The sequence below is a fragment of the Rhinatrema bivittatum genome, chromosome 13 (genome assembly GCF_901001135.1).
Source record: "Rhinatrema bivittatum chromosome 13, aRhiBiv1.1, whole genome shotgun sequence".
Taxonomy (NCBI): Eukaryota; Metazoa; Chordata; class Amphibia; order Gymnophiona; family Rhinatrematidae; genus Rhinatrema; species Rhinatrema bivittatum.
In genome coordinates this window covers 79271329-79293341 of record NC_042627.1, presented here as the reverse complement: position 1 = coordinate 79293341, position 22013 = coordinate 79271329, and the positions used below count along the sequence as shown (strand labels likewise).

General features: G+C 46.6%; 1 protein-coding gene across 6 annotated transcripts in view; it reads left to right on the top strand.

The window, feature by feature from the left end:
• The window catches only part of MEGF11 (multiple EGF like domains 11), a 410516-nt gene that overhangs the window by 384643 nt on the left and 3860 nt on the right, over nt 1-22013 (top strand). For 4 of the 6 annotated variants that reach the window (XM_029575259.1, XM_029575262.1, XM_029575260.1 and 1 more), the window contains one exon: nt 13089-13295. The exons of the other annotated variants lie outside the window; for them this stretch is intronic. In XM_029575259.1, the coding sequence (XP_029431119.1) occupies nt 13089-13295 (207 nt within the window). The remainder of the gene's footprint in view (nt 1-13088; nt 13296-22013) is intronic. 6 annotated transcript variants of the gene reach the window in all.

Here is a 22013-nt window from a genome sequence, read left to right as displayed (position 1 = left end):
CCCTGGTCTCACATGTAACGGCCACTAATTCATCGGGCCAGCCCATGTTTTAACATGTTTAAAGTCGTAGCGTGATAGCAGGGGCCAGGAACTGTGATAAGACGAGGAACCAGAATAACATAAGCAAGCAGTGATAGGGTTTCCAAAACCCCAGCCCCCTGTGGCAAGTGAGTAGCCTTTGTGTATAATGACCTGCAAACACTCTGCTACACTGTAATACCCACCTCCTGTCACCTTTTAGTATGCTTGACCACCCCCAAACCCCCTGCCTCCACCTCTGCCAAACTCTTTCAAATGCAGGAAGAACGGTCAAAAAAGGAAAGAGAAAAAGATCCTGAATAAAAATAGCAAAGCCTTCGGATTTAGTTACATTATCTAAAAAAAAAAAAAGATTTTGCTAGTCTGGCTGCATTTAAAGTTTGACCAGCCGTGCTGGATTACATAGAAACAAAGAAGCAGAAAAAGACCGTATGACCTGTCCAGTCTGCTCAGCCGCCCAATTAATTTAGCATCACTTCCTCAGAGATCCCCTGTGCTTATCCCAGGCTTTCTTTAATTCAGATTCTGTTTTTGTCTCCACCACTTCCACTGGGAGGTTGTTCCATGCATCCACCACCCTCTCTGTAAAGAAATATTTCCTAAGATCACTCCTGAGTCTGCCCCCTTTCACCCTCATCTCATGATCCCCTCGTTCTAGAGCCTTCTTTCCAGTGAAAGAGCTCACCCCCTGTGCATGGAAACCTTTGAATGTCTCTCTCATATCTCCCCTATCCCCCCTTCCCTCCAGGGTGTGCATGTTTAGGTCTTTAAGTCTGTCCCCAAGTGCTTTAGAAGGAAGACCGCTGACCATTTCAGTAGCCTCCCTCTGGAGCGACTCCATCCTGTTTATATCCTTGTGAAGGTGAGGCCTCCAGAACTGCACTCAGTATTCCCAGTGAGGTCTCACCAGGGACCTATACAGGGGCAGTGTCACCTCCCTATTCTGCTGATCAGTCCTCTCCCCATGCAGCCAAGCATCTCTCTGGCTTTCACCATCGCTTTATCCACCTTAGGATCATCAATTACCCCCAGATCCTGCTCTTCCTTTGTGCTTAGAAGAATTTCATCTCCAAAACTGTACCTTTCCCTGAAGTGTTTGCATCCTGAATGCATTATATATGTTTTTTTGTACATTGCCTCAGCCTGTAGTGTGAGGTGATTAATACATTTTAAAACTCTGCATTTTTTAGTGTTACCTCTTAGTGGCAGATGTGTGCAGGGCAGTTTCTGGATGAAACGGTGCCTTCTCTGCTCCCTCCCTTTGGGGCTCATTTGTTCACAGATTGACTACCAAGGCAGAAGGGCGCATGCCCTGGGTGGTCTCCTGCTTGCCCACTCCGAGGTTTACAAGAGGTTTGGTCAAGTTCCTGGAGGAAGCTGATAAAACATTAACCAGACAGACAGAAGAAAGCCAGCACTATCCCTGGAGGTGAATAACAAGGAACATCTACTTTGGGAAGTCTTCCAGGTGCAACTGATCCAGACTGGCCACTGTCGGAGATAGGATGCCAGGCTCAGTGGATCTTGGTCTGACCCAGCATGGCATATGTTATGTTCTTACAATATGTTCCCTACACTGCTTTCTGAATTGGGCAAAGTTCTCCTGGCACCTGGAAAATGCTCAGCAAGAAGACTTTGTAACTTCAAATGGAAAAGATTCACTATATCTGCTGATTTTCTCTTCAACAAGACCTCCTTATGTGTCTTATTCCCCTGTTACTTCACTACCTATTAAGCCTTTCTAAATCAGAATTGAAGACTAACTCCGTCAGAGTTTGTATCAGCGGTGTAGCAGCATATCCTGAACATTTTCAGGGTCTTCCCACTACTCAACAATCTCCCGCTGCCAGATTCATGAAAATCCTACCTCATCTTAAGCCTGCAGTTAAAGATCCTCCTATAGCTTGGGCTTATGAAACCCCATTTAAACCTTTGAGGAAGACAAAACTAAAGTTATATTTTTGGGGGTGGAATGTTTGATTTTTAATAGCAGTTACGTCTGCCTGGTGACTAAGCAAGCTTCAAGCCTTAGATTTGTAATTTTCGTAACAGCAGAGTTTTGAAAAGCCATCCTAACTTTCTCCAAATGTTCTCTCATTTTCAATTAAACCAATCCATTTTTTCCAACCTATTTTCCAAGCCCACCTGCCAATAAGGATGAGCGGAGTCTTCATACATTGGATCGTAGAAGGGCTTAGCTGTTCTATCTAGAAACAGAAAACCTTCACAGCTGTTTGTCGCCTTCAGCAGAATCAAAGAAGGCTCTTCAGTTACAAAGAGAATGCTTTCAGTTTGGATATCCGATTCCATTTTCTTCCGTCAATGTCAGGACAGCATCCTCACGCTGAAGTGAAAGCCCATCAGGTCAGGCTACAGCAGCTTCCTTAGCCCACCTGCGCTCTACTTCCGTGGAAGATAAATGTAAGGCTGCTGCTTGGCCCTACCATCCTTACCTTTACTGTTTATTACAGCCTAGAAAGACCCTCGCGTCAAAACAGCAGCTCTAAAGAGTTTATCTGATGGATTCCTCCCGGCATAATTATGAGTTGCATGGTCCTCTAACAATGTAAGAACATCGCATACAGTTTAATGCAGCGCTCAGCCTGGCAGTCCCTGCTTGCTAGGGTGATCTCTGTCTTGCTTGGGAGACAGAGAAAACAAAATTGCTCACTTGTAGCAAGTGTTCCCTGTAGACAGCAGGACACGTTAGCCACACAATCCCAGGCTCTTCTCCTTGCTGTAAAGACTGAGGAGACTCGCCTGGCGGTGGCTGCGCAGGAATGCCCGCACGCGCTCTGAGCGTGCTTTTCTCCGTTAGCACCATCAGATGATGTCTCACAATTGTGTGGCTGATTTGTTCTGCTCTCCACTGAGAACACCTGTTCCATGCGCAGCTTTGCTTTGTGAACCTTGTATACATGGTATACTTGAATTGGTCACATACACATTTCTCTCTCTATACATGTGTGGGCATATAATATATAAGAAACTTCATTTTTGGATTTTATTTCTTAGTTTTTCCCAGGAATTTATCAGAGTTTATTGTGAAAAGAACAAAAACAGGAGAAAAATCAGTGGGACAAATGTGACTCATTTTTCTGGTGGACAGAAGCCAGGACAATAAAACAGTATTGAGCAGATTCTCCCACTCACCAGCATCGCTCTCTCTACCCCCGTCCCCTGCCCAGCAGGCCCCTGAGAACCTCCCTCTCACTCCCCCACGCCCCATTGCACCAGCGTTCATCCTGATTAGTGGTGGCGCAGGCTTCTCCTCAGCTTACGGAGGCTCCCGTGCTCTGCGGCGCTGCACTTCTGCTTTTGTACAGGGCCAAGGAGTCGGGCAGGAAGCGCTTCTGGTGAGCATAACCAGCTTCAGGGGCCACACTGACAGCACCAAGCGGCAGGCACCCTGGCTGCCTGGGGGAGAGGGAGTGGGGTCAGTGGCATTGGTGGGCGAGTGCTGTTGCTGGTGCGGGGACTTGAGACGCTGCAGCTCTGGAGCTGCTCTTTAATCAGCCTAAAATCAGGGTGAAATCGGTTTAAACTGAAAATGAAGGACCCTACCATATTGTGTGTGTACAGTAGAGCAACATTTTTCCAGAGATCCATTAAATAGAAATTCCTGTTATCCCGGCTGTTCTCTTACCAGCTTCTCTCCCTCCCACCCTGATCGCAGCAGAGAGCAACTGTTTGAACTGCAGGGTATTCCACAGATTAATCTGAGCTCAGTCCGAAGGAGAAGATGTGGACTAGGGGTCAAAGCAATGGGCTGGGGACCAGGGAAGCCAGGGGTCAAATCCCACCTTCCCCACTATCACTCCATGCAAGCCTGGGGTTCGCACTTACTGTAACCTCTTCGGGGCATGGATTTACTTTACCTGAATTCTAAAAACGCTGGAAGCCACCTTGAGGGTCATTTGGACGTGAAGGCTAAAAATAGCAAAGACAAACTGTATGGGCGGGAGAGGCAGAGGTCAGGCTATGGGAGGGATGGGGATGCGGGAACCTCTGATATCCAGAATAATTCACTACCTGGAATGCTGTGGTTTATGTTATCCACATACAGAAACGTGGGTGTCAGGCACAATACTAGAGAATTATTCTGGGTAGTAATCCCAAAGAAAGATTGATAATTACTCCATGATACTATGGCTGCATCCATGCCTTGTCAGGTGCGCAGGCTGAGAGGCGCCGGGCACCATTCTGAGTCTATCTGCTCCTCTTTACAAGCTTGTGTGTGTGTGAACACCACGCCCTGCTTCCTTCAAAAGCAGAGATCCTCACGCATGCAGCAGGTTAGGTCAGGGCCTGCCAAAGAACTTTGACTGGGAATCTGCTGCGTTTCTGTCCAGCAGAGCCACCTGTAAGAGGACCAGGCAGCAGGGGACCGGGAAAAGCAGAGAATTCCAGCCACGGTGCCGCATCACTGAATCTCACGGGAGCGTCTTCGTTCCGGTTCGTACTCCCAAACCGAAGCAAACGCGCAGGAGTCATTCATTCCTGCTGGCTTACGTGTTTGCATATTCTCTTCTTAGAGTCATAGTCAGAATGAGCTTTTAGCCATTCTGTACGTATGGGACCCAATCCTTACGCCATAAGGCCCTAAATGCGTCTTTACAGCTCATGCTGGCTGCTGGCCGTGTCATGCGTAGAGATTTCAGGAGGTGGCCCCTCCCCTGAGATGATTGTCTGCTCTATATTTTGATGTGCACCTGTGGTTATTCCTTTGCCTCTTGTTTTCTGGTGGATATTTACGGAGAGAAGGAATGATCCCAAGAGGATGCCGAAGGCAGTCAGAGCCTGGCGACAGGAGGGAGCTGAACTGGCTGCTTACCGAGCTGCGCTGCAGGTGCCAGGCAAAGCATGGGGGAACGTCCCCAGCAGGACTGTTCCTATCGCAACCGGCTCAGCACCTGTAAAGCAGGGACAGGCTGCCTTCATTCCTCCACAAAAAGCAGTTTTATTTTCCAGCTTTTTTCTCCAATAACAGGCACCACAGCTGGAAATGGCCTGACAGGAAAGAGTCCGGTGCATGTTTGCTTCCACTTGTACTATCTCCTTAGAAATTGTATTTATTTCTGCTAAGTTTTGAATCGCCCTGTCTCAAGGTGACTTTCAAGCTTATACTAATCCAGCAATAACTTAATATATTTAAAATCTAATCACAATGCACTCATAAAATAAAATGGATCAGTATCCTGAATCCTCTTTACTTATATCCCACCCAGTGAGTAGAAAGCCACTTCCCATATTCAGTCCGACTTCCCCAGGATCTCCCATCATCTCCCATCATGCTTTGCCTATTCGGCTCAGTTCTGCAAAGCTCTCCTGTAGGAGAGATTTGCTTTATTAAATGTTTAAAGCTCTCAAACAAAATCATGCTGACTTCTACTTCTCATGTCGAGCTGCCCTCATGGGCAGCTTAACCCTTCCATACCCACTTCTCCCTGCCCTTCCCCTGTTTCTGTATACAGATGTTGCAGCGGTTATGGCCTTAACTCTGGGAATGCCGGCTGAAGTGCAGGGGAAGCCTGAGGTATCTTTCGCCCTCTTACCGCACCCCTGCAGCATTTATAGCGCAGTTGCATCCTCACCTAACATGGCAACGGGTGGAAGATTGTCCCCCAGATACTTAGAGAATATTGTCCATCAGGTGCTTGCAGAAGTAAAGGTTACACGGCAGGGCACCTGGGCGCACGCCAGGACGTGTAAGTACTTGCTCGCAGATCTCTGGTTCATGCCCACCTGGAGACGTGTGCACTGCGGGAGATGCACGCATATCCGCTGGGCGTGCATGAGCCTGACCTATTGGTGCATCCCATAATGAATGTGCCCTCCGGGCTTTTAGAATTCACCTCTGAAAAGATCTGAGGGGTTGAAAGGGTCTGGGGATATTTGGGGGGAGTGTAGGCCATCGAGCTTTGGGGGGGCTGGAGGGCCTACCTGTGGATGAACTGGCACTCCTTTTAAAATCCCCCAAATTACATGGAAGAAACGGGATTTGCGTGCACAGGGCCAGACTATTTTATGAGCGGGCATGTTACGTCGGTCCTGGGTGCGGGCCGACGTATGTGCGACCACACGCTGGTCCCTGCCGCTCACATAGACAGTGCATAATTTAACTCAGCGTTGGAAGCTGAAGGAGTTTATGCGCACATTGCACATTTTAAATTGGGTTTTATGTTTTTTATGATGTGAACGTGACTTGTTAGCCACTCAGAATGTTAAGATAATGCGGCATAATCATTCTAAATAAATTAGTCTTTTATACGCACAAAATATGATTCCTGCTTGTTTGTGCAGATAAATCATGAGGCGCAGAGGGAGGAGCTGAGCCCGGAAGTGACTTCAACAATCACAGAGACTGAGCATGGCGGTGCCACCCCTGGGCCCGTATGGCTCCCAGCCCCCCTGCCTCCAGTGGTGGCACAGCTGCCACCCTCCCCCCCCCCCCTTCTGCAAGCCGGGCGCTTATGGAGGCCACTGCGTGGGCAGGGCCAGATCGCCCTCATTTTAACAATATTTCAAAAGGAGACAGGCAGAGGAAGCGAAGATTTATCTGCAAAACTCTGAAATTCAAGTCCCCTGCACCACAGTGTCCCAGTAAACCCTGTGCACGGACAGCACTGCTGGAAACGTTACGCCACCACTGACCAGGAGCACGCTTCCAGTGTGAACCGAATGCCGTCATTTCCTTGAAATTTACGTCGGAGGGCGCTAACTTGTACACTTACCGTTGTGTGCAAAAAACTCGTTGCCGACTTGGGACTAAACCTTGTGCAGAAAAATGTGCTGAGAACTGCAGATGAGAGCGCGCACTCGGCTGTGTTGCGTCTTATGACATCAGCCTCCATCATTTATAGGACGAGCTTTTCTCACAGAGGGACAAGGTTACCGTGAGCTCCGTTTCAGTCTAAACTCTTTGACGTTCCCGCTCATTTCCAATTGTCCGATTTTATCGAAACGCAAGCTTTTGTCGACAAGTTTCAGAAACCACATCGTACCGAGACTTTACCGCCGTCTCACGCAGACGACACGCAGCAATCAGAGGTTTTTGGCACAGCTCTGCAGCATTTGATTCCCTTATCCATGGCATCCTTCTTGCAAGACCACAGGTACCGTCCTCAGCCGGTTCAGATCTTTTCTCTATCATCCTTCTCAACAGATTTGTTTTGGAAATGCACAATCACCCTGGAAATCTGTTACCGCCGGGGCAGCACCTTGTTAATATCTACATTGCTGCTATCTGCAAAGTCTTCAGTACGCTTGGCATTTACTACAGAATCTATGCAGGCGAGGCCTGGTCTGAAATATTCACTCCTACTTCTCTTTCATAATAAATATCTTTTAAATGTGGGCAAAACTGAATTGCTCATTCTCAGTAAGCTGCCTTTGAATAATAATTCCCCCTCCCATTTTCCGTTCAGTAATCGCAATATTCCTGTAACTCAGCAGGTTCTGAACCTTGCGGTGACCCTTGACCGTGCGCTCTCCTTTGAACCACATATAAAGTCAGTGGTTAAGGCCGCCTTCTTTAAACTTCAGCTGGTTAAGAAACGTTGGCTCTTACTGGACCCTTGTGGTTTTCATACAGTCCTGCAGTCACTGGTACTCAACAGCTGGGGTTATTGTAACGCCCTGCATGTCGGGCTCCCCTATACCTCTACATGCCCAGTACGACTAGTCCAGAACACAGCAGCTCCAGAATGAGAGCTCATATCACTCCTGACGAATGTTACACAAGATCGCCCTTTCTAGATTTAGGCTCCATCTTAAAAAGTCTATCACCCTCCCAGGTCCTTACGATCTGCTCAAAAGAACCCACCTGAAATTCCTTCAGTGAGAAGAGGCCCATCTGAATATCACCAGGGGTCGCGCTTTCTCTGCAGCAACTCCCTACCTGACAATCAGAATTGAGCCCTGTGTAAAACCTCTCCAAAAGGCCTTAAAAACTCATCTTTTTAGGAAGGCCTTCAATGCATGATGAACGATCAGCTGAGACTATATTATGTTCCTTTACTGCATTTTTAGTTGTTTTTTATTAATAGTCATGATAATTTTCATATGTTCCTGTTGTGAACCTCTCCAAAACTTTTATGATATATCCGGTATATAAAGTTTTAATAAACTAAACTAAAAATATTCAGAAGCATTTCGCTGGATAACTCAGAAGTTATCCAGCGAAATGAATATATGGGCGCTTATCTGCTAAAATGTGGAGGGTTTAAGTTAGGGGCATTCCAGGGACATAGCTGGAAGGAGCTGAGTCAGCTGGATAAGTTATCTGGCTCTATCTAGTTGTCCCATAGATAATCTTCTCTGGCTAATTTTGGAATAGGCGAATAGATGCTGTGCCACTCAGTATATACGCTAAGGTAGACAGATACGTTATCTGGCTATATCTACTTGTCCCATAGGTAATCTTCTCTGGCTAACTTTGGAATAGCCGAATAGATTCTGTGCCACTCAGTATATACGCTAAGGTAGATCAGTTATCTGGCTATATCTAGTTGTCCCATAGATAATCTTCTCTGGCTAACTTTGGAATAGCCGAATAGATGCTGTGCCACTCAGTATATATGCTAAGGTAGACAGATAAGTTATCTGGCTATATCTAGTTGTCCCATAGATAATCTTCTCTGGCTAACTTTGGAATAGCCGAATAGATTCTGTGCCACTCAGTATATACGCTAAGGTAGACAGATAAGTTATCTGGCTATATCTGCTTGTCCCATAGATAATCTTCTCTGGCTAACTTTGGAATAGCCGAATAGATTCTGTGCCACTCAGTATATACGCTAAGGTAGATCAGTTATCTGGCTATATCTAGTTGTCCCATAGATAATCTTCTCTGGCTAACTTTGGAATAGCCGAATAGATGCTGTGCCACTCAGTATATACGCTAAGGTAGACAGATAAGTTATCTGGCTATATCTAGTTGTCCCATAGATAATCTTCTCTGGCTAACTTTGGAATAGCCGAATAGATTCTGTGCCACTCAGTATATACGCTAAGGTAGACAGATAAGTTATCTGGCTATATCTACTTGTCCCATAGATAATCTTCTCTGGCTAACTTTGGAATAGCCGAATAGATTCTGTGCCACTCAGTATATACGCTAAGGTAGATCAGTTATCTGGCTATATCTAGTTGTCCCATAGATAATCTTCTCTGGCTAACTTTGGAATAGCCGAATAGATGCTGTGCCACTCAGTATATATGCTAAGGTAGACAGATAAGTTATCTGGCTATATCTAGTTGTCCCATAGATAATCTTCTCTGGCTAACTTTGGAATAGCCGAATAGATTCTGTGCCACTCAGTATATACACTAAGGTAGACAGATAAGTTATCTGGCTATATCTACTTGTCCCATAGATAATCTTCTCTGGCTAACTTTGGAATAGCTGAATAGATTCTGTGCCACTCAGTATATACGCTAAGGTAGACAGATAAGTTATCTGGCTATATCTACTTGTCCCATAGATAATCTTCTGTGGCTAACTTTGGAATAGCCGAATAGATGCTGTGCCACTCAGTATATACGCTAAGGTAGACAGATACGTTATCTGGCTATATCTAGTTGTCCCATAGATAATCTTCTCTGGCTAACTTTGGAATAGCCGAATAGATGCTGTGCCACTCAGTATATACGCTAAGGTAGACAGATAAGTTATCTGGCTATATCTACTTGTCCCATAGATAATCTTCTCTGGCTAACTTTGGAATAGCCGAATAGATGCTGTGCCACTCAGTATATTCGCTAAGGTAGACAGATAAGTTTTCTGGCTATATCTACTTGTCCCATAGATAATCTTCTCTGGCTAACTTTGGAATAGCCGAATAGATGCTGTGTCACTCAGTATATACGCTAAGGTAGACAGATAAGTTATCTGGCTATATCTATGTCCCATAGATAATCTTCTCTGGCTAACTTTGGAATAGCCAAATAGATGCTGTGCCACTCAGTATATACGCTAAGGTAGACAGATAAGTTATCTGGCTCTATCTAGTTGTCCCATAGATAATCTTCTCTGGTAGGTAGACAGATCAGTTTATCTGGCAAACCTGCCGAGCCGTGGCAGAAAGCATTTGGTTCTGCAGCCAGTGAGCACTGCATGAGTGGAGGGCAGTATGTGAAGCTCAGAGCAATGTAAAGGTTTATTTATTCACAGCCTAGCGAATCTGGCCAATAATGGGCTTCTCTACAAGACCCCTCTGGCATACCCAAGTTGCAGCAGGCTCTTAATGTTGTTCTCAGTCCTTAATGGGGGTATTAAGGGTTTCCAGTTTGGAACCTCCTTTTAGGAACTGAAACAGCATCAAACAATCTACCACAGTACAAAAATACTTAAAAATGCAAATCAAACTGAGATGTGAAAGTGCTTTCCAACCTGCAGGCTGGCCTGCTTTTCTTTTCTGCCGATAGTGGTTGAGGATCTCTAATGGTGCTTTAGATCTTCCACAGCCCAAGAATGGGGTTTCAAAATAACCCAAATCTGGCAATTAACCATAAACTGGAGCTAGGACGTGCTAATAAAGCTCATGAATATGCATTGTGGCAAGCCAGAAAATCAGACTTTTAGGCATTGCTATTTTACAGGGTCATTCTTCAAATCGCGACTTTAAAATTTAAGTGAGAGAAAGGGGAGGGGTTTGGTAGGTCCCGGTAGTGCTGCGGGTGATAATGTTTTACCGCCGGAAATAACTACACCTTTCCTATTGGCGGTACTGGGGTGAAAGTGTGCAGTGCACCCGCAACCACGCTGGGTGAAAACGCACCCCTGCGATGCGTCCACCTGCTGAATATCACCCCCTCCCCCTTTTATATTTATAGTGACATGATGAATCCAAGGATAGAATCGCTGTGGGTTAGCTTACCAGATGGCCCCAGGTCACCAGGGAGAGGCTGAGCCAGTTCTGAGCTTGCCCCATTGCATGCAGGGACTTGTAGTTCTGGTTTCCCATTGATTTGCCTAAGAAAATAAGACGTAGAAGTGCATGCATGCAGTGGGACAACCAAGGCTAGCTCAGCCTGGCCCCGCTGTCCTGGAGTCACTTGGTAACCCTTCCTTGGGAACCTGTCTGGTTTAGCAATCTTCTCCACTATGCAACATAGTTTGAAAGCCCTACCACAAGAGACTGTAGAGAAAACCCTTCCCAGAAAGTGACTTCTAGTGCAAATAGCTCCAATGCAGGAGGGAAAGCCTTGGATGCATCCATTCCCGATACGATATCCACTCGTGTCAGGAGCATTATTGATGTATCAGAAAAATTCAGACCATGCGCCATATACTACACTTTTTCCTTCATAGTTTTTATGCCTGCAATTATATAACTGTTCAGGTTAAATGATGGAGGGCTAAAATCACAGACATAATCAGTTGTAGGGTGAGCTGCTAATTTTCTATCTTCTCCCGTGCTGGTTGCAGAGGACTGGGATGTTTGCTTAGACCCTCAGCTAGATGGCTCCTTACATGGGATCATGCACTTTGAGCATAACAGAGGGCTTAGGTTTATCTGCTTACTGTGGTGCTGAGAATCAATTAGTTGGGTTTGGTGATAGCATAGCTAATAGTAATACAGTTGGATTTTCCTGGTGCTTTGTATTTAAGTTTGACTGTAGAGCAGGTAGCCCCACCTCAGTAACACTGCTGTATCAGCAGTATCATAGCACAGAAGATACAGCAGGGATGGTAGAGCAGAAGGTACCAGGCACAGAGAGTTGCAGTATCCACAGGACTGGATTTGCCCTCCATGCCCCATCGCTGTGAAACAACTTGCCAGAGATCTAGTGCCTTGTAGATGCCGGCGGGGAAAATTAATCCACCTTCCTCAAATGAGCTCTCAGGGAGAGAAAACCACAAAATGTAGCTGAGCTCTGACACCAGGGAGGCATAAGAACCCCTTCAGAGATCCATATTTCTATATACAGTCCTTTCCTTCTTTCTAACCTGTTTTTCATGGCTAAAAGCTACCTATTTTAATACAATTACACCGGCTTCCGATTAATTATCGCATTCACTTTAAAGCTGTCTTACTTTTTGAGTTTCGTGCTGGTTCTCCGTTCTATCTGGCTAAACTCTTATCTCTTTATACTACAGCATGTTCTCTTCATCCTACGATCTTTACCTTCGCTTTCTATGATTCCTCTGGAGTCGGCTAGAGATTCTTCTTTCAGTTACCGAGCTCCACGGGAAATACCTGCTCAGGCTCACTTTCCTAAGTTCAGGAAGGCAGTTAAAGCTTTACTTTTTAAACAGGCATTTCATACCTCCCCGTAAAACAGACATTAACATCTCCCGGTAAATGATTTCTATTGCTGTGTTGTTTTTATAAATCAATGTATTTATTAAATTTGCTTTGCTTTGGTTTTATTTTAAGTAATTGTATTATTAGAACTGTTCTGTGATTGTGATTTTAATTTAGTTTAATTATATTCCCCTGCTTTATCTATATTTTATCCTTCTTTGTTTTTAATGCATCCCCACTTGGTTAACATCATTTACCAGCGGTATATAACATTTTAATAAATAATAATAACATGGTGCCATTACAGCTATCTTGGCTCCAGGGGTCAGTTTTGATGATTTCATGCACTGGGCAATCTTTTTCTTACTTGTACTATGATTGATGAATAATGATAATATCCACTTTCTGTAGAAAGTGATTTAGGTCTTTGCACCTTGCTTTACACTTTCCTAAGGATTTAACTATTTAAGAGGATTAATTGGATGGCAAATTGCTGACGAGTTTGTATACAGTGATGTCACTATGGTAGAAGGATACAAGGGCTTTTTCCCCTCATGCGAAGGATGTATGTGTGTTTGCTTTTCATTTGCATTTCTATGTAAAGAGTATGTCCACGAGCGCCATTAGTATGGTATAAATACAGTGAGCTAAGCAGGGCTGGACTCGCCTTTCCACGCTGAGAATCCGAACCTCAGTCGCTCCTTTGGGTGTATAAGTTTCTATTGTTCAGTGGCTCAGGAGCTGCCTCCTTGTCCCATATTTTCTCTTTTCTAAGGCAGCGACTCTTATTTCTTGCAGATTATATGAAAGAATCGGTGTGCAGTTCCAGTACCTGCTCTCTGAACAGCAGTGAAAACCCCTACGCCACCATTAAGGATCCCCCCAACCTATCTTGTAAACACTCAGAGAGCAGCTACGTGGAAATGAAATCCCCTGTACATAGAGATGGCCCCTACTCAGATGCCCAATCGTCAGCCACCGCCAACAGAAATGTCTATGAAGTTGGTAAGTGTTACTACTCGGACAAGAACTGACACTAATACTTTTAGGTTTTTAAATAGCTAGGACAGAGTCCCTGAAAACAATTCAAAATTAGATGTCAGTCCCAGCATCCAGTAACTATTGTTATAAACATAAGAAGTAGCATGCTGGGTCAGACTGAAGGTCTCTGAGAGTGGCCAAGCCTGATCTCCAGGGTGGATCCCAAGGATAGCAATGGCTAGCCAAATCTTCCTCCAAAAACGTGTGCAGACCTCTTTTAAACTGCCGTACCACCTCCTCTAGCAGCTGATTCCAGAGGCTGAGAAATTGCTTTCTATGATTTATTTTAAATCTACTGGCTGTTAGTTTCATGGAGATTCACCTTGGTTTTTATTATCTGAAAGGCTATAAATCCATCTCCTATTAGCCTGTTCCATCCCACAAATGATTTTATAAACTTCTATCATTTCCTTTCCAAGCAGAACAGCCCTAACCTCTTCAGCTTCTCATCATAGGGGAGCCGTTCCATCCCCTTTATCATTGTGGTCTCCCTCCTCTGCCCCTTTTCCAGTTCTGCTATGTCTTTCCTGTTATTGAGGACAATAACAGGCACTGTGTGTGTATCTCTGGTTGGGATTATTTTTCCCTATGTGCATCACTTTGTACTTTTCCACATGAAATCTCATCTGCCCAGTCTCCTCGTCTCAAAGGTCCTTCTGCAGTTCCTCTAAATCTGCTTCCGTTATAACAACTTTGAATAATTTTATGTCGTCTGCAGATCTGATCACCTCACTCAGTGCTCCCTTTTCCAGATCATTTAGGAATATGTTAAACAGCACCGGGCCCAGTACTGATCCCTGGGATACTCCACTAATGATCTTTCTCCATTTGGAAAACTGAGCATTTAGTTCTGCCCTCTGTTTCTGGCTTTTAACCATTACCAATCCAGAGTAGGACACTGCCTCCTATCCCAGGACTTTGTGATTTCCTGAGGAGTCTCTAGTGAGGGACTTGTCAAATGCCTGAAATTCCAAAAACACTATAACCGTGACCTTCAAACACACACGCTGGCCCGTGCCCGGGTAGGTGGCCATTTTATGACATATGCATGTATATGCGCGCATGTTATAAAATAGCCTGACTGTGCTCGTGTGCCAAATTTTAAGTGGGTGTGAGCAAATCCCGCTTCTCCCATGTAAATTGGCACTCACCACCACCATTCCCAGTTTTGCCAATTTCTCCCCACTTCACCCAGTTAAGAGATAGGTCCTCCACCCCCCTGGTTTGATAGCTGTCACTCCCCCCCAGTTAGCTCCCACTCTTAAAACCCCACAGATCTGCCTAGTTTTCTTTAAATTTTAACTTGCACGGCATCCATAGGAGGAGTAAAGTTAGGTGACAGGGGACCTCAGCGCGTGCCGCGGCACGTCAGCATTTACACGCACATCTCACGCGGCATCCATAGGAGGAGTAAAGTTAGGTGACAGGGGACCTCAGCGCGTGCCGCGGCACGTCAGCATTTACACGCACATCTCACGCGGCATCCATAGGAGGAGTAAAGTTAGGTGACAGGGGACCTCAGCCCGTGCCGCGGCACGTCAGCATTTACACGCACATCTCACGCGGCATCCATAGCAGGAGTAAAGTTAGGTGACAGGGGACCTCAGCGCGTGCCGCGGCACGTCAGCATTTACACGCACATCTCACGCGGCATCCATAGGAGGAGTAAAGTTAGGTGACAGGGGACCTCAGCCCGTGCCGCGGCACGTCAGCATTTACACGCACATCTCACGCGGCATCCATAGGAGGAGTAAAGTTAGGTGACAGGGGACCTCAGCGCGTGCCGCGGCACGTCAGCATTTACACGCACATCTCACGCGGCATCCATAGGAGGAGTAAAGTTAGGTGACAGGGGACCTCAGCGCGTGCCGCGGCACGTCAGCATTTACACGCACATCTCACGCGGCATCCATAGGAGGAGTAAAGTTACGTGACAGGGGACCTCAGCGCGTGCCGCGGCACGTCAGCATTTACACGCACATCTCACGCGGCATCCATAGGAGGAGTAAAGTTAGGTGACAGGGGACCTCAGCGCGTGCCGCGGCACGTCAGCATTTACACGCACAACTCACGCGGCATCCATAGCAGGAGTAAAGTTACGTGACAGGGGACCTCAGCGCGTGCCGCGGCACGTCAGCATTTACACGCACAACTCACGCGGCATCCATAGGAGGAGTAAAGTTAGGTGACAGGGGACCTCAGCGCGTGCCGCGGCACGTCAGCATTTACACGCACATCTCACGCGGCATCCATAGGAGGAGTAAAGTTAGGTGACAGGGGACCTCAGCGCGTGCCGCGGCACGTCAGCATTTACACGCACATCTCACGCGGCATCCATAGCAGGAGTAAAGTTAGGTGACAGGGGACCTCAGCGCGTGCCGCGGCACGTCAGCATTTACACGCACATCTCACGCGGCATCCATAGCAGGAGTAAAGTTACGTGACAGGGGACCTCAGCGCGTGCCGCGGCACGTCAGCATTTACACGCACATCTCACGCGGCATCCATAGCAGGAGTAAAGTTACGTGACAGGGGACCTCAGCGCGTGCTGTCTCATGCGGCATCCATAGCAGGAGTAAAGTTAGGTGACAGGGGACCTCAGCGCGTGCTGCGGCACGTCAGCATTTACACGCACAACTCACGCGGCATCCATAGGAGGAGTAAAGTTACATGACAGGGGACCTCAGCGCGTGCTGCGGCACGTCAGCATTTACACGCACATCTCACGCGGCATCCATAGGAGGAGTAAAGTTACATGACAGGGGACCTCAGCGCGTGCTGCGGCACGTCAGCATTTACACGCACATCTCACGCGGCATCCATAGCAGGAGTAAAGTTACATGACAGGGGACCTCAGCGCGTGCTGCGGCACGTCAGCACATCTTAGGTTCCCGCCCTGAAATGCTGCTGCCTCACCCAGACCACACTCACATCCTGCCCCTTTGAAAAAGTTCGAGATGTGCGCGCTGCAGGAGATACCTGCATATCTCGGTGGCTTTTAAAATCTGCTTGGCAGGCCAAGCCCAGCTTCTTTGCGTATTCCCTAATTAATATGCATGTCACCTCTATATCAATTGCCTCACCTTTATCTACATGTTTATTCACATCTTCAAAAAAAAACCAAACAAACAATTAATAGATTTATAAGGCAAGACTGCTCTTTGCTGAAACCATGTTGGTTTTTCCCCATTGAGCCCAGGGCTGGTACAAGGGTATCAGGCACCCTGGGTGAACCTTTATTTATTAAAAAAAACATTTTTATTCCACCAATCCATAGAGCTTGGTGGATCACAACAATATATATACAATTGTAACACAAAATACAATAAAACATAATGCAGCCTCCCGATAATCCCCTTCCTTAAGCTGCATCCCAACACAGCCCTAGAGAAAAGGACTCCCCAAAGGTCAGGTGGTCGCTCTCCGCCCTAATCCCCCTCCAGGGCACCTTCCCCATTTTCTTCAGCTGCCAGCAATATTCTCCCCGCTCCCACCCAGTTTCCTCCATTTCATCGGCCTCCTTAAATTCCCTCCTAATCTGGTCAGAAGAAACCCCAGGCACGAGAAATAATGGTGAATCATTACCAGTGGGAAAATGAACTACCTACTCTAACTGTTGAAAAGCTTAGTAAGAAGCCTTTGCAAGCAACTCTCTGATATGGACAAGGCCTCTGTTATCCATCCCAGGCCAGAAATGAATATTCCCCTTAATGGGAAGAAATACAGATGCATTGGGTGGCGACATTGCCTGTTTGCAGAAAAGCAAACACCCAAGGTCTCAACAAAATATTCCCTTTAACTTCTCAGGGTAAAGAAGCATTAGAAATTCGAAAAAACTCGAGACTGGGAAACCAAAGCACCAAGAAGACTTATACTCTCCTACGAAGCGTATCTGGCGAGCTAAATTGTAAAGCCAAACATTAGGAACAGTAATTTAGTTTTTAAAAATAGCCTCTGTTGTTTTGTCCAGCTCAGAAGTCAGTCTCACTGGTCTGTAGCCTCCAGGATCACCCCTGGAGCCCTTTTTAAAAGTCAGCATTACACAGGCCTCCCTCTGCTCTTCAGGTATTGTAGCTACAGGTTTGCAGTTTAATATTTGAGTTCTTTCCGGACTCTGGGGTGGATGATACATTACATCTTCTGTTATCACAGATGCTTTGGTTGCTCAGAATCAACGCCGTTAAAGAATATTTCTGCTCTGCGTGCCCAACATCCACATCAGTAAAGACTGAGGGAAGAGTTCAAGTAGTTTTCCTACTAATTTCTGGTCCTCCCTGAGCACCCATCTAGCAGCCCTCACAGGCTTTTTGCTTTGAATACACTTGAACACATTTTTATTATAGGTCTTTGTCTCTCGGCCAATCTTCTTCTCAAAGTCGCTCTTCGCTAATCTTATTACTATTTCACATCTAACTTACTAGAATTTATGCTTTTGCCTATGTTTAGGGACCTTCATTTTTGGTTTTTATTTTTCCCAGGAATTTATCAGAGTTTATTGTGAAAAGAACAAAAACAGGAGAAAAATCAGTGGGGAAAATGTGACTCATTTTTCTGGTGGACAGAAGCCAGGACAATAAAACCGTATTGAGCAGATTCTCCCACTCACCAGCATCGCTCTCTCTACCCCCGTCCCCTGCCCAGCAGGCCCCTGAGAACCTCCCTCTCACTCCCCCACGCCCCATTGCACCAGCGTTCATCCTGATTAGTGGTGGCGCAGGCTTCTCCTCAGCTTACGGAGGCTCCCGCGCTCTGCGGCGCTGCACTTCTGCTTTTGTACAGGGCCAAGGAGTCGGCCAGGAAGCGCTTCTGGTGAGCATAACCAGCTTCAGGGGCCACACTGACAGCACCAAGCGGCAGGCACCCTGGCTGCCTGGGGGAGAGGGAGTGGGGTCAGTGGCATTGGTGGGCGAGTGCTGTTGCTGGTGCGGGGACTTGAAACGCTGCAGCTCTGGAGCTGCTCTTTAATCAGCCTAAAATCAGTTTAAACTGAAAATGAAGGACCCTACCTATTTTCCTCATTTGGGTCTCCTTTCCATTTTTTGCATGATGCCCTTTTGGATTTAATTGCCTCTTTCACCTCACCATTAAACCATGCTGGCACTTATTTGGTCAACCTTTTTTAAATCATGGAATACATTTGGATTTCCAACAATGTCCATGCCTCATGCAATCTTTTAACCTTGGCTACTTATCCTTTAATGTTTTAAACTAATTTCCTCATTCCATCATAGTCTCCCTTTTTAAAGTTCTATGCTACTGCAATAATTTTCTTTAATGTCCTCCCCCCAGTGCTTATGACATATTTGATTGTTATGATCACTATTGCTATGTGACCCCAACAGAGTAATCCCCTGCACCGTCCTGTGTTCCACTGAGAACTAGATCTAAAGTAGCTCCCCCTCTAGTCCATTCTCAGACCAGCCAACCCATGAAGTGGTCATCTAGAAACTTAACCTCTCTAGCATGTCTCAGAGACATTGACCCAATCAATACTGGGATAATTGAAATCTCCCATTATTATTTAATTTCCAAATGTATTTGCCTTTCTAATTTTAGTTAGTATTTCACAATCTGTTTCTTCATCTTGGTCAGCTGGAAGATAGTATAAACCCACTACTATACTTTTACCTGTCACACAGAGAATTTCAGCTAGCATTTCACAATCTGTTTCTTCATCTTGGTCAGGTGGTTGGTAATATACATCCACTGTTGTACTCTTACCTGTCACACAGGGAATTTCAGCTAGCATTTCACAATTTGTTTCTTAATCTTAGTCAGGTGGAGGGTAGCATACACCCACTTCTGTACTCCTTCCCGTCACATAGGGAATTTCTATCCATAAGGATCCCACATTGCCTTTGGCTTCCTGCAGGACTTTTATTCTTCTTGACTCTATGCTATCATTTACATATTGTCAGTATTCTAATAGGATTTCCTCAGGGTGACCTGAAAGTTGCACACATAGCCCATGGGACCCCTATGATGTACTGCAAGAGAATCTTCAAAAAACAAAGGGTGAAAAGAGCAAGAAAGCTTAATAAGATAGTTCAGTATCACTGAGCTGAAACAGCAAAAATAGGACAAAGTCCAAACAAAGCAAATTCAAAATACATGCTCCAAAAACCGAAGCTCATGGCAAACAAGACTGGACCAAGGATCGTTGGCAGAAACAAGGTGCTCACAAGATCAGGAAAACAATCACAATATACAATATTCAGTTTTGGCTTTTATTTTTTAAAAGTTTTCTGGTAACTGATTTATTTTGACAAAAACAACAGGAGAAAATGTGACTCATTTTTCTGGGCAAATAGAGTTTATTGTGGTGGCTAGGACAATAAAAGAATATTAAGCCAATTCTCCCACACAGCAGCGTCGCTATCTCTCCCTCCATCCCCTGCCTAGCTTGTCCTTTCTCTTCCACACCCCTGAGGAGAACCTCTCTCTTTCCCCTCATTGTACCAGCATTCATCCTTACTAGTGGGGTTGCCTCCAGGTATCTCCTCTCTCTGTGGGCAGCAGGCTTGTGGAGGTCCCTGCGCTCTGCAGCACTGCACTTCTGCTTTTGTGCAGCGCCAGGAAAGCCAGCCAGAAAGTGCTTCTGGTGAGCGTGGCCCACTTCAAATGCTGCACTGATAATACCAATTAGCAGGCCCTTTGGTTGCTTGGTGGGAATGGGAGGTGGACTTAACAGCACATTAGTGGCACTGGAGGGTGAGCGCTTACACTGGGAGGGGGCAGGACTTAAAACAGCACATCAGTGGCACTGGAGGGTGAGCGCTTACACTGGGAGGGGGCAGGACTTAAAACAGCACATCAGTGGCACTGGAGGGTGAGCGCTTACACTGGGAGGGGGCAGGACTTAAAACAGCACATCAGTGGCACTGGAGGGTGAGCGCTTACACTGGGAGGGGGCAGGACTTAAAACAGCACATCAGTGGCACTGGAGGGTGAGCGCTTACACTGGGAGGGGGCAGGACTTAAAACAGCACATCAGTGGCACTGGAGGGTGAGCGCTTACACTGGGAGGGGGCAGGACTTAAAACAGCACATCAGTGGCACTGGAGGGTGAGCGCTTACACTGGGAGGGGGCAGGACTTAAAACAGCACATCAGTGGCACTGGAGGGTGAGCGCTTACACTGGGAGGGGGCAGGACTTAAAACAGCACATCAGTGGCACTGGAGGGTGAGCGCTTACACTGGGAGGGGGCAGGACTTAAAACAGCACATCAGTGGCACTGGAGGGTGAGCGCTTACACTGGGAGGTGGCAGGACTTAAAACAGCACATCAGTGGCACTGGAGGGTGAGCGCTTACACTGGGAGGGGGCAGGACTTAAAACAGCACATCAGTGGCACTGGAGGGTGAGCGCTTACACTGGGAGGGGGCAGGACTTAAAACAGCACATCAGTGGCACTGGAGGGTGAGCGCTTACACTGGGAGGGGGCAGGACTTAAAACAGCACATCAGTGGCACTGGAGGGTGAGCGCTTACACTGGGAGGGGGCAGGACTTAAAACAGCACATCAGTGGCACTGGAGGGTGAGCGCTTACACTGGGAGGGGGCAGGACTTAAAACAGCACATCAGTGGCACTGGAGGGTGAGCGCTTACACTGGGAGGGGGCAGGACTTAAAACAGCACATCAGTGGCACTGGAGGGTGAGCGCTTACACTGGGAGGGGGCAGGACTTGAAACGCTGCAGGTGTTTTGGCCTGCACTCGTTTCCAGCAGTTGCTGAAAGCCTTGAGACGCTGCACCTGCAGCTCCTCTTTAATCAACCTCAAATTAGGGCGACAATCGGTTTAAACCAATTGTCACTTTTGGAAACATCTGACGAATGACCCTAAATATAGTACAATGAACTAACACTGGGGCCAGCCCAACGTGAGGCAGATCTACCAATCAGGACCTGACAGGAACATGACGGCAGCTGTGAGGAAGTGAGGGGCACAGAGCCCAGAGGTCTGACCCGCTGGTCTATTGGGCCTCCAGCACCACCTTATACTTCTAGGCCTCTGCTATACATTGTTCCAGTGCTTCTCCTCCTCCTACCAGGTCTCTGAGCTGCCTGTTCTAGCTATTGCCTCACATAATGCCATGCATTTAACATGCTCATCTTTTCAGACTTCTGGCATCCACGTACAGACATTTTAAAATATGTTTTTTAATTGTATTTATATTCAGAACCTGCTTATCCACCGCTGATACAGGCAGTTTAGAGTCATTCACATCAGTCTGCTCTTTATTTAAATCCAGCTGGGTGATTCAGCCTTAACCACAGCTTCTCGTTCAGGATATTCTAACTTCCCTGTTTTGCCGGCACCTATGAAAGATATCTCCCTCCGCCTCATGTGCTTCTGAGAGACTACTGGCTTTCCTCCATGGGCTACTTTAAGGGCTGCTCTATCTTCCTTTTAAATGCTGGCACCAGCAGCCACCTTCCACCCTGGTTAACCTAAAGTTTTCCATTTCCTAGCACCATCATCTCATTCATGTATGGAGACTCCAGAGCTCAGCCTGCCTCTGGGGTCCTGCGCTTGGAAAGGGGATGCAGTACCGGAGGGTCTGGATTTCAGTTTCTTACCTAAAATCCTAAATGTATCTTCCAGACCATCCCCCCTGCACCTTTTTATGTTCTGGCTACCCTCGTGGACCTCAGCAGCCAGCTTCTCCCCAGAAGTCTCT